The sequence below is a fragment of the Protopterus annectens genome, chromosome 10.part0 (genome assembly GCF_019279795.1).
Source record: "Protopterus annectens isolate FY-2018-M chromosome 10.part0, PAN1.0, whole genome shotgun sequence".
In the NCBI taxonomy this organism is placed as follows: Eukaryota; Metazoa; Chordata; order Ceratodontiformes; family Protopteridae; genus Protopterus; species Protopterus annectens.
The window spans coordinates 814986585-815000262 of record NC_056744.1 but is presented as its reverse complement, the minus strand read 5'-3'; the positions used below and the strand labels follow the sequence as shown (position 1 = coordinate 815000262).

At 37.0% G+C, this 13678-nt stretch overlaps 1 protein-coding gene across 2 annotated transcripts in view; it reads left to right on the top strand.

Annotated features, from left to right (window-relative positions):
- The window catches only part of KLF12 (Kruppel like factor 12), a 1947649-nt gene that overhangs the window by 1224580 nt on the left and 709391 nt on the right, over window positions 1–13678 (top strand). For both annotated transcript variants that reach the window (XM_044085623.1, XM_044085625.1), the window contains exon 5: window positions 12067–12580. In XM_044085623.1, coding sequence (XP_043941558.1) covers window positions 12067–12580 — 514 coding nt within the window. The remainder of the gene's footprint in view (window positions 1–12066; window positions 12581–13678) is intronic.

The window sequence follows — 13678 nt, the reverse complement described above, 5'->3', positions numbered from 1 at the left end:
GGATGGATGGAGGGATTTAAATTTCAGATTTCACAAAATCGAGTCCCTCTATTACAAATAAAGATATCTGACCAACTCCTGGAAACAAAGTACTCAAAATTTTCTAGCTTTAACTGACTGTTACCTTTTTGTAAAAGTAGTCTCCCATCTTAGACGGGAATCTAATAGCATAGTTTCAGGTTCCTTTGCCCACAAAAGACACCTCTGTACTTTCCTAGGAAGACCCATTTTACCCTTAAGCTCAGCAGCTACAAACAAGCCTAACCTCAGAGCTAACCAGTGTGCTATTCACTTTTTACCATCTCAGGACTTACCTGACGCCCTAAGGAGTCATTCCTCACAGATTGTATCTTTCTTGTGTGGCTACATGATCCAGGTACAGCCCACTCTGCTCCCCTACCCATCCTCCATATCATTTCCTTTATACCTATCCTTCTAACTAATCCCTCCGCCAAACCCTCCCCTTCCTGTTTACCAGACTCAGCCCACACCTGATCCACCCCACCTCTCTTACTCATTACTGCTTAGACTCCATCTTCTTCTATACACACCCCACCCAATGGTTGTCTCTACTATCTCTCCTATCACGCCCATATAACCTTAGACTTTATCTCAACTACCTGCTAACACTCCTAACATGCCTTTCTCACCCCAAACACTCCTCCTTTTGCCTCCTTTACTACTGCTCTACTTCCTTTCCTCCTATAACTCCCACCTAGTGCCAGCACACTCTAGTCCCACAATCACTCATGAAAAGCGACCCACATACTCTCAGCAATCCTTTCCTATCTGCTCTTCAATCTTTTCTCTGAATAATCAAAACTCCCCCATCCCGTACCATCTTGTCTTTAAGAAAACTAAAGTACCTATGCTACAAGTAATACAACCTCCCCAAATCACTACTTCTGTCAGGGGATATTTATCCAAACCCAGGCCCCAACCCCCCCTTCCCCATCCAACAATGTCATTTTTCCATGTGCTGATGGTTCTATTCCTCCAAGAAAATGTAGCATTTTAGCCTATGAAGAGTGCAGTTAATAAAATCAGCGAATTCCACACCTGGATGGTGAACAACATCTCCTGATATAGTCACCCTGACTGAAACCTTGCTTAAACCTCATAACCCTGACTGTGATATTCTCCCTCCTGGATACAATATTCATAGACTAGATCGACATAACAGAAAAAGGGGTGAAGTGGCCATTGTCTACTCTGACCACCTTACTCTCACTAGTCTCAACAAACCTACCCCCTCCTTTTCACCTGCTGAACTCCTGATGGCTAACATTAAACTTAACAACTATGCCATCATCACCGTGGTAGCTATTTATATTCCCCCAGGTGACAACATCACCCTTCTAGAAAACATTCTCTCCTACCTTTCCCAACACATATATAATGAAACCATCCTTCTCAGGGATGTTAACATAAACTGGTTAAACCTACAGACACCTAACACCACTACTTGCGTCATCTTACATGGTTTTATGAAACTAGTCTCAACACCCACTCACACTAACAGATCACATAGCCCTAGCACTCTTTTAGACTGGATTTTAGTTTCTGATCCCCTTAAGTACCATAACCCTGAAATTCTACCTAACTCCCTAAGTGATCACTCCCCTGTAAAATTCTTAGATACACACCTCATTTCACTAAGCCACATAAGTACATTACCTGTCATAAACTAATTTCTGCCCTGTGACTTTTAATGACCTCCTCTCTAGAATCAACTGGGCACATCTAGCCATGCTCCCATTAGATGAAGATGTCCACTCTTTTAACTCTACCTTCCTAAACATCCTTAATTCACTTGCTCCTGTCTGCACTGTTTGGATCAAAACCAATACAGCCCCATGGCTAACAAATGCTACCGACTCATTAATGAAAATTAGAGACAGGATGTGAACATATGGCTAAAACTAAACTTCCTGCCCATTTGCAAAAATATAAAGAACTCAGAAATCTGACTAAAAAGCACATTATCAAAAACAAGAAGGATTACTACCTCAACCCCCTGACTGCTCAAAAATCAAGCACTAAAAAGTTCTGGAACTCACTTAATCAAATTCTGCACCCAGGTTACCCTTCTTCCCTCAAATCTTACCCAAACAACAACCTGTAGAAATTGCCACCATTTTCAATACCTATTTTATTGAATCCATTTCAAAGATGGTAAAGCCCAATCCCTCCACTACCAACACATATAACTCCTCCACTTCCCCTCCTACTCTACATTCTACTAACTCTTTCTCTCTCAAACCAGTACCCACCAACTATATTAAATCCCTAATCTCTAAACTTAAACCCTGTTCTTCAGTTGCAGATAGCTGCTGAATCTCTTGCTATCTCTGTATCTCTCTTAATAAGCTACTCCATCTATGAATCTAAAGTCCCATCTGTTTGGAAAGAATTCTACACTTTACCCATACATAAAGGAGGTAACTCCACTAAATCTCCAACTTTAGACCTATTGCCATTCTGTCACCACTTTCAAAAATATTGGAAAAATGCATACACAAGCAAGTCATGCAATGCCTGTTACAGGAAAACTTGCTCACTTCCACCCAACGTGGCTTTCGCCCACAACACAGCACTACAACTACCCTAATATCCTTCAACAATGCTATTTCTCTGGCCACAAACAATAAACTTGCTCTTGTCTGTTCCTTGACCTGTCTAAAGCTTTGATACTGTCTGTCACTCTCTCCTACTAACCAAACTCTCTAACCTCAACTTCTCCACTGCTACCGTTACCTGGTTTTTCAGCTATCTTTCTGACCTTCAGCAATTAGTGAGATGGCTCTCGGTTCTCTCACTTCCTCTCCCAGTAAAGATGGGTGTCACCCAATGATCTATCCTTGGGCCATTACTCTTTAATATATTCACTAATCCCCTATATACCTCCTGCCTCCCTCATACAATATGCAGATGACTCTACAGTCATCACCATCTCTGGCACTCTCTCTGATCTTATCTCTACTACTCAAGCATCCTTTACCTCTGTTGAAGCATGGCTTTCTTAAAACCAGCTTATTCTTAATCCTAAAAAAACAAAACTCTTACTCTTTCTTCCCAAAAAACTCATTCACCTCAAACCCACTTTTTCCATATTATCCCTTGATAACACTTCCATCACTTTTGAAAATAACACAAAACTTTTAGGAGTCATAATAGATGACCAACTTAAATTCAATTTGCATATAAACTGTATCAGAAAACACACCAAAAACTTGGTCTTCTTTATCGGAACAAAAGGTTTCTCACAAAGAAAGCTGAAGTTGCACTCTGTTATGTTTACCTCCTACCTAGCTTGTTTTACAGCTCTCAAATTCTCAAAAATCTCAACTCCACAATCCTAGCTAAATGAGAGGCTACTTATAACAAGGTAGCAAGATTTGCTGCACAACAAACCTATAAATCTCACCATTGTCTTTCTCGGAAAGATCTAAACTGGCTCGAACTACCCCACCAGCCTACTTCTCTCCCAACTCCTGATAGTTCACTTAATCTTTTACCAGAAATCTTAATATCCCAGCCTATCTCCTCTCATCTCACAATAGAACTCCACCAGGTCACTGTAGCTCCGAACAAGACTTGCTACAAATATACAAACCCAAGACCAAAATTGGATGTAACCTCTTTAGCTACCATCCTCCATATCAGGTCCCTTAAACATAATAATTAATTTAAAGCAGCAGCCAGAGAATATATAAAATCTCAATGGTCGTGCCTCTGTTCTCATCCTCCCTAAACCACCTTATTTCTTAGACAGTCCACCAATTGCCCTATGTATACCTGTACTTTTATGTCATTTTTATGCACATTTACTTGCCTCTTAACCTGGGCAATAACTAGACTTCAATTTCTAATAGCTATAACCTCGATAAACTACCTCTCTTCTTGTCTACTTCTCAGTTTTTCCTGACTCTAACTGTGGCAATGACAACTGATAACATTACTTAACAATTTGTAAAAAAAAAAAAATGTTTAAATACTGCTACTGTAAAACAATATAACTGTGGAATACTGAAACTTTTATTTTGGCTGTTTGGTAAATTTTATTTTGACTATTTCTGTTAAACTTATTTTATCTTGTATTTTTCTGTTTAAACTTATTTTAATATTGTGGGGCTTTTCTCCCCGGGCCTCTGCTGAAAAAGAGCTACTCAGCTCAGTCAGACAATCCCAGTCAACAAATGTAAAATAAATAAAATAAATAATATCTTTCAGAAAATATATACTAAGACAAATCCAGTTATTCTAGCAACTATCTTAAGAATATAAGACCAATATTTAAAATCTGTCCCTATTTTTGGGATTTAGTTCCACCTTTATTTTAGGCTCTGTCCAGATCTCTTGAGCTAAGAGGTTGGAAGTATGCTTTGTCTCCTCAAAGCTGTCAGAATGTTACTGTGGCAGTTGTTTTACTACAGTTTCACCCTAACATTCTGATTGCAAATTAACTAAAGTCCAGTTATCCTGCTAAATAATCAAAACACTGATGCACTCTCTCTTCCATTGAAAAGGGGACTAATACAAACAAGTGCTAATTATTTTCAGAAATTAACCAACAGCTGTAACAACTTTAAGGACTTCTAATGACATCATCAATGAGCATCAGTGGTTGCCAGTATCTTTGGTAACTGACATTCAACTAAACCACTTCTATGCATCGGTGCCAGTAGAAGATGAGTAGTTTATTTCTCCAGTCTTGTCCATCTGTTTTGGGTTATTTTAGCTGGGTGGCACCATTGTCAGAGTGTCCACTCAGGTTTTGTTATCTGGATGGATGGTATTGGTTATCCATCCATCCACAACCACATTTTCCCAATATTTGCATTTGCATAGGGTTTAGGTTGGAAAAGCAGGTGCCAAGGAGCATTTTTTAGTAGTTGCACTTGAATACTTTTATGTAACGATGTGCTAATGATTATATTGCATTTTATCAATGGTTTCTCCTGACTTTGTTTTATTAATGTGTGTTCTATTGAATTTTAAAAATGTATAGTATTCACTAACTTAGTACTTCTGGCAGAAAGCCCACTTCAACCAGGTCCCATGGAAATGGTGCATTTTCACACAGTGTGAAAATAGGATGTTCCACATTTTGACTGTTTTTCACACATTGCTAGGGTCTGTGTTCCACACTGGCCTCTTAAGAGGTTGAGACCTATGCTCTACACCAAACAAACACCCCCACCTGGCCAGGCCCTGCCCCTTCCATAGCCCTCTTTTTGTACATTGTTTGCCAAGAATATACTTACCTTTCTCCTCACCAACTTTTACCCCATATCCTGTCCTCCCATAATCTTCCTTCCCGCTACACCCTCCCAATCCACTACAACAACCCCCCCGCCACTCACCTAAACTTGTGTTGATCAATCCCACGGAAGGTGTTTATCAACAAAGACATCTGCTCAAAGGCAGACGTAGTTTATTTCATGCGATGTAACTGCATTACCATATGCTAAGCTATATTGCATTTCTTCTGATGTTAAGTCATTGGGGAGGGAAATCAGTGCTGCTTTCATTTTGCTGTGGAGTCTGAAACTGCCAGATGCTATTAACAAGATTTTTACATAAGCCATAACGAGCATTTTTAGAGAAGACAGGCAGTTTACTTTAACCGTCATCTGAAAGGCTATAGTTTAGACATCCAGATTGTTTGGCATATGTTAGTGAAATATAAGGCATTACTAGACGATATCCTGTGAGATTCTTTTTGGTTTGTTCTAAATGGCTGGCTAGCTGAAAACCATCAATTTGCAAACAAATTTTATGGCATTTATGGAAAAGTGTAAAATGTTTGTAGAAGTCTGACACATATAGCATTAAGTATTACAAATGGTGAGCTCAGTCACCTCAAGCTGGCCAGTGCCAGATTCAAGATATATTGCATGACAGTATAGTCTGACAAAGTTGACTTAGTACTTTTGAGTATTAATGAAGTATGATTTCACTTGCAGTAATTATTAGTCACAAGAAGGACTTCATCAAGGCTGATAAACATCTGCATTGTTAGTGTCATATTTATCCTGATAAACTTTATAAATGATGTGTGGTATCAAAAGGTAAACAAGTCTTATTTTCTAATTGTTAAAACAGTCTGTAGTGGAGCGATGTAATTAACAGCTAGAAAATGTTTTCAAGTACGTTACCATTTTGTTATTCACATGCATAACTTGTGAGAAGTATTTCTTTCTTTTATGGAAATTTAGTCCGACTACAGCTGCCTGAAATTCTCTAGCTTCAAGACAGCTTAGTGGAAAACTAAAAATTTTGTATGCAGAAACTCTTTAAGTTTATCACCGTAAACAGAATTTGTGAAAAACATAAAAAGGTATAGTGTGCTATATTTCTACTTGTTATAGGAAATGTCTTTAACGTATTTAATGCATTTGTCTTTCAAGAAAAGGAAAAATAGCAGAAGTAAGGGAAAAGCTCAGAAATCATAAGTATACTCCAAAACATTGCCATTTATTTGTCATTCATTCATTACAAGAAACCAGACCTTAATGGAAATGATATATTTTATGTTACTTAGTAAAGTAATTAAGCTATAAATTAATTTGCTGAGATGCATAATTTGGTGATGAACTATGAAGAATATTTTTGAATTAGAAATGGTCAAATGAAGTGCAGGGTTTGAAAACAATCTGAACTGGCCTTATCAAACAGTATATAGTTAAAGAAATTAAATGATAAAAAGGAAGTGTAAAATGTGATTCAAATAATAAAGTAAAAATGGATCATAAAATGAATCTGGCAATGAGAAAGTGAGCTTTGAAGTACACCGGAAGTATATCAAATTAAAAAGCAAATCTAATGTATTGCCCATGGCTATAAACATTACATGAAGTGTTAAGCATTTATTCTGTTTTATATAAGCTATGATAAAAGGAATCCTTTCAGAAAGATGCATAAAACAGAAAAAAGGAACATTGAGAAAAATATGCATGATACTCAGGTGGCCCTATAAAGTGAACTTCTTTTTTGATACTGTAACATGGAAAATTGATGCTATGAAGTAAGATAATAAAGAGGCAATGCAACAGAGAATCAGTAAGACTGTTGACAGGAAAAGTACCTAATTAATAAATTAAATATTAAATTCAATTTGGGCACCATTGCAGAATGCAGTATTTTGTCAAAAATAATTTGAAACCATTGTGGTTGAAATGCACTGCAATAAAAGAAGTGTGCACATTGCAAATGTACACACCAAGTAAAGTCATTATATTTAAAGATATTGACGTATGAAGGTAAGAGATAAAGATCCTGGTTCAAATAGAAGCACTGAATCAGGTGGTTAAATTGAGAAGTATTTAGGGTTGGCTGGCTTGTAAGGTATATTCACAATGTACAAATGGGGCATAAATTTGTAGCAAACGGTCAAGCAGCCAGAGAGCTGCAGCAAAGATATCTTGGATGACCATTCTAATTCATTTACAGACTTGGGTAGCTTGCCAGGAAAATATATTCTTGTAAGTGTAGTTGCTATGACAGAAATAAATATTCCATTGGAATCACCAGTAGTTTTCTGGAGTAAACTGAACAAAAATTGAAGTTAATGGAAACATAGGTGTTAATAAGAAACCATGTACAGTATAATATACCTTTTCTGTCCTCTGCCATGAGAAATAAATAGAAAATGATAAAATGATGCAAGTATCATGGAAAAATAGAGCATTTTAGAGTTGCTCCTTAAGACTAATTACGTAATCCTTCTAGTTTGTAAGATGGACTGGTCTGGCTTAGGGAGTTATGCTCCACGTTACCCTATTATTTGTGTACCGTGTTGCATTACTTACATGTCCCCTTTTTTCTTGTTTCAGCACTATTGGTTCAACCTAGACCCCATAAGTCCTGGAGCTTTTAAACTGGGTAGCTCGTCTGATTTCCAGGATGGAAGGTTATATCAACCACTGGCCATTTTCCCAGAGCTTGACTTTCTATCCTATTTATTTTTGGAATACATTTAGTACTTTTTAATTCAGACCAAACTGATGTGATAGCCTGGAGTTCTATTGTATACAGTTAATACAGTGACCCGTTTGTTGATTCAGCACCTCAGATTTATTTCATTCAGAGCAATGGGCATCTGCTTCCCTTTGGTATAATCAGTTCCACCAGGACTTAGCCAGCTTGATAGCCTTGAATTCTATTGGATGACATTATCCTATTAACCATTGGCTGCTTTCCTAAGCATCACCTTTAATTGGTCTGTTGTTCCACAGGGGTACTTAATCTATTATAAAGCTTCCTCTTGGTTCAGTAGACCATTTCCTACATTTGTGTTGTTCACCAAAATCCCTGTCAGACTGTTAGTCATCCTTAGCCTTTGGCAGCTCCCATTAGCCAAGGTAGTTCAGTTTTTATTTCAAAAATCCTGTACACCCTGCTTATTCTTTTATATTGCATAAGTATGAAAAAGTTTTTCCATAAACACTATGTAATTTTTTTACCACTAAGAAACAGGGCCAGTAGAATGGGTGATGTGTGTTCTCACTGTACTGAAGCAGGGCAATGTTTGCATTTGTGCAGCTCTACAAGAGGTGAATAAAGTAATTGAAAAACAGCATTATCTATTGACTACCTTTGAGTATGTTATCCCTGCTCTGCCAAACCGTACTTTTTTCATTATTAGCTGAGAACCAATGATTCATACAGATGAAGATAACTGAATAAAACTATAAATTTTATACATTTACTATGATGTTAAGGAGGTTTCCATTTCATTTCTCAGCAGTACTAGTAGTATTCCAAAGGGCTGTTGAATCAAGTAATTCATGGCTTAGAAGATGTGAATGTAGTCAATGATTTTTGAGAATAGACTGTACAGTTTCTGAGCAGAGTGAGGCAGTATCATTTTAAATTAGAGGAAGTGCAAGATCGGACTAACAAGTCTGATACACCTACACACACACACACACACACACACACATATAAATATATATATATATATATATATATATATATATATATATATATATATATATATATATATCATACTCTACTGTCAGAGGGATTCAAGGACACTCAGAAAGAGTCATAGTAATTGTGTAAATGCCAAATCCAGGAAACAGACATACATTCATAGAATTTCTTGGAATAATGCGTTATTATGTAAGGTTTGTACCTAATGTGCCTGAGATAGCTATAACTCAGCAGACAATTGGGCTAAGGTATAACCTTAGAATACACCTATTAACAGAAAAAAGTTTTGAAATGCTAATGATCTAATAACCAAAGCATAGACACTGACATACTGCGATGCGAATAAGCCACATTATTAAATGTGGATGCCAGTCAAAATGAGATAAGAGCTGTGATCTTACAAGAAGACAGACCACTCACCCATGGCTCAAAGGAATTTACAGATGCACATAAAATGTATTCTCAGACAAACAATTTTAGAAGTAGTCTATGAATGTAAGAACTTTCATTAATGTTTGTAGCAGATCATAAACCCTTGCAAAATATGTTCAGAAAATGTTTTTTAAAGCATCTCTATTAATACAGAGGCTTTAGAATTTCAGAGATCTGACACTGGCCTATAAATGCATTTATTACAAGAGGACACAGTGAGGGATGGATGGGACAAAAATCATCAGTCAGAAGAGAAATCCAGACATACTTTTGGTTAAAGGAGGAAATTAGTTATTTCCGGTATTCAGACTGTATATAGCTAGTTGAGAGATCTTTGAAATAATACAAGTCACACTTTGGAACACGGAAATGCAAGGAAATAGCTTAGAGTATATGTCAGCACACATTGCACAACAAGCCATGCAAACCTGTAATGTTGCAGTTCAGGAGAAGAAATATGACTTTGTTCAGAGTGAGGAATACACAGAACTGTTTAAATTCAAAGAAGCTGTGTGTTATTACTCCAACTGTGGAGTGAGTATGTCTAAAGATACAACAAGTACCAGTGTGATTAAAAGACACTAGTAATAGCTATGGTGACAGCTCATGGTTTTGGTATATATGAATTCCATTGTATAGCTTCAATATTTTCCCAGTCCATTTTTGATGGGAGAAGGTTTAAAGAGTTTTCATTTTTGGTTAGGGACATAGCCAGCCCACAGCCCAAGCATGACTCAGGAGCAAAGGTTTAACATCAGCTGAAGGGACTGAAGCGACAGGATATGTGCCCTAGAAAAGGACTGGATCTGAGCAGATTTAAGGTCTTTAAAAACTATGTCTACCAGCAGCTGCTTAGACAGCAAAGGATTAACATAAACTTTAAGGACTGAAATGGCAGGATACTTACCCTTGGCAAGTATTGCAAATGATCTCTTGAGTGAATATTAAGTGTCCTTAAAATGGTGTCTACCAAAAGCCGCTTAGAGTAAGGAAACACCATTTATTTTGAATTTTCTCCTAAGCAGCCTAGGGTCTAACAAAACATTATTTTACTTCAAAGTGGTATGTGGGAGGATTTTTCTTTATATTTTTCATGACAAAGCCCAACAAGGACTTTGAGGGAGTTGGAGTGAAAACCTCCTGAAGCAAGGAGATATAGCCTCCTTTGAATTCTTACTGTATGCTTTGGAAGAAGTGGAAAAGGGGCACCATGACCTCTAAGGGCAAGAGAAATAACCTTCAAGTACAGTACAAGGCTCAATGGCTTCCTCAGACTAAAAGGATGGCAGACTATTTCTTTACCAGAAAAGGTATCCACCTTCATCACCATAGTGTTTATCAAGTCTGTGCATACTTTACAGCTCTGCTTTCAAAAGGGATCTGTGGATGGAGTTATAGAAGTGAATCTAGCTGAAGAGGGTAGTGACTGAGCTGGTATATCTCCCATATAGTAATACGTAATGGATGATTGTACTTACGGGTACATTAGGAGAGGTTCCCTCATCTTTCTTAAACAAACAGACCCTATCCCAAGGGTGAATCTTGATGGAGAGCTCTGAAAGGTGCTAGATAGAGGCAAAAGTTAGTATAATAATTAAACAGCTTAAATGAACACTGATATGTTTTAGATTCCTGTGTGAAACAGCTGCAGGAATTCTTTGTCCAGTCTACAAGTAGTGAGGTGTTTCATATCTAACGAGTGCAAATGCTGGATGGTACACTTAACAACTATAAGCATTTCTGAGTTTGTTTTATGTGTTTAATGCCAAAGAAAGTAATATAATTATTTATTCTAGCACAAAGGTACATTCTTAGCATATCTGTTAAATGCAGAGTAAATATCTGCCACAACAATCACATTTATGTATCCTTATATTGTTCAAAGGTTTCGCAATCGTCTGAAGTACATCAGAGTTTCCACAAAGTGCAGTTTGCCACTGTGGTATCCTAAGTTAAAATTGAATGAAATGCTACTTTGCAGAAGCGTAGTATATCTTCTTCTGAGATACTGCAGTCATCATTAGGTTGATTATAATTAAATGGGTATACTGGAGGTCACCAACTACATGAATTGTGGTGGCAGGAGTTTTGACCTCCACATAAAGAAGTTTAATTTTATGATTTTATGTTTTTAGTTAATGCCATTTCTACAGTTTCATTCAAAGAACTTGTGTTTTGTGAAACTACATTTTTGGGGACTTTTTTCATGTTCTGACAAGCACATGTATCTTATTTGCTGAACCATTTATTTTTTATGTGAAAGCAGCAAAACTCTTTTGAGTGTTTTCATCTTCTCCTGAACCATGCATCTGATATAAAAGTGTAAAGTCCAACTTTTGAACAAAAGTTATATAGTTCTTTAGAACTATATATAAAATGTTGTATAACAGAGTGGCTGGGCAGTGTTGCAGTTCAGTCCCTTATATTGAACACACATGGAAACATCTAGCTGCATTTTTTTTACTTGGTCAAAACAAAATCTATATTAAAGTATCAGCATAGCTTGGGAATTTCATTATTCTGTTCCATAATTCATTAGTACACTGGATACAAAATGTAATTTCTTTGTTGGAGCACCATATGTTAGGTGTAAATAAGTTCATGTATTCATTTTAATTGCAGTGCTAGTCAAATTATGCAAATATTATGCAAATATTTTCACTAAAATAAGCATATTTATTTTTATTTTTGCAGTCTCCCAAAGTGCACAGCTACCCTGATATGGAATCAGTCCCCTTCTTGGTAAAAAATATGAAGGCTGAGCCACCAGATGATCTGCTAGCAACTGATCACTTTCAGACTCAGACGGAGCCAGTGGACTTGTCTATTAACAAGGCTAGGATATCACCTATCATCATTTCTTCCTCCCCTGTTTCTACAGCATCCTCTTCCTCACCATCTGCCTGTCAACCAAGCTCATCACCAACAGTAATAACAGCAGTGTCTTCAGCAGCAAATGTGCCAACAGTATTGACACCAGGACCTCTTGTAGCATCTGCTTCTGGTGTTGGAGGACAGCAGTTTTTGCATATAATACATCCAGTGCCACCTTCGAGCCCTATAAACTTGCAATCTAATAAACATGTTCATCGTATTCCTGTGGTTGTACAGTCAGTACCTGTAGTATACACAGCTGTGAGGTCACCCGGGAATGTGAACTCTACAATAGTTGTACCGTTAATTGAAGATGGGCGGGCTCATGTTAAAGGTAAGATCCAGTGTATGCACCCTATTGGCATGTTCACAGTCACACATCTTTTCTGCAGACTGAACAAATGGGGGTAGATATGAAAGTAGGAAAGGGGGAGAACAACAAATAGAGGAAAACATGCAGAGGTAATCATTAAGTATGAAAGTGGGGATCATTTGTTTTTCTGTGTGTGTGTCTTTTCACTGATGGATTTCAATATTGCTCTCATGTTGTAAATACGGCATTAACGTTGTTTGCTTTTGCTATTATATTGCACTAAAACAAAGCTATACAATATCAGTAGCTCATACAGATTTTTAGTAACAAAGCACATTTTGCTATAGTTTCCTTTTTTCCCCTACTTTTCCTTTATTTTGAATGCTTTTTTAACGTTGCCCTGCTTGTTTATTCCAGTAATGTATTTTGACTAAGAAACTTCTCTATCCACAAAATAAAATAAAAAAACATTCTGTTACTGGTTTCTAATGTTTATGCACATCTTTTTCTTTAAAGGTATATTTTACTGTAGTCATGGAAAGTTTGTACTTTGGACAAGGTATTTTGGTGAAGACTAAAACCGGAAGTTTGCATTTCAGCATATTAATTTTACATTTTGTATGGGTTCAAAAATAATACACATCTGCAACTATTATTGTAATTATAGTGAATAAAACTAAAAGTGAACTTGGGAAAGCTAGAATTTTGTAACATTAATTGTTTAAATATGGAACTGTGGTCAGTGCAACAGAATTATGGCCCTGCATCAAAGATTTGCCTGTTTGGAAAGTTGTAAAGTATGTAATCTATTATTATTCATTAGTAAACTGAAAGCTGACTTTTAGATCTGAAGATTGGCTTCAAAATACAGATATAAAAACAGGGTTCAAAATTCTAGAACTCTTTTGGTCAAAGTGTATCTCTTACACTGTATTTTTTTTTAGAACTGACAGTCTGAATGCCCGAATGCCTGATTCTATCCTTTGCCAAGGTTCATAGGTTCATACGTTGATACTAGGCTATCTGCCCTAGGGCATTTATAAGCCTAGCCAGAGTGTGTTTGGCTTTCGCCACCCTTTTAGATTAGTTGACTGTGCCTCTGTCAAGCAGGGACACAGA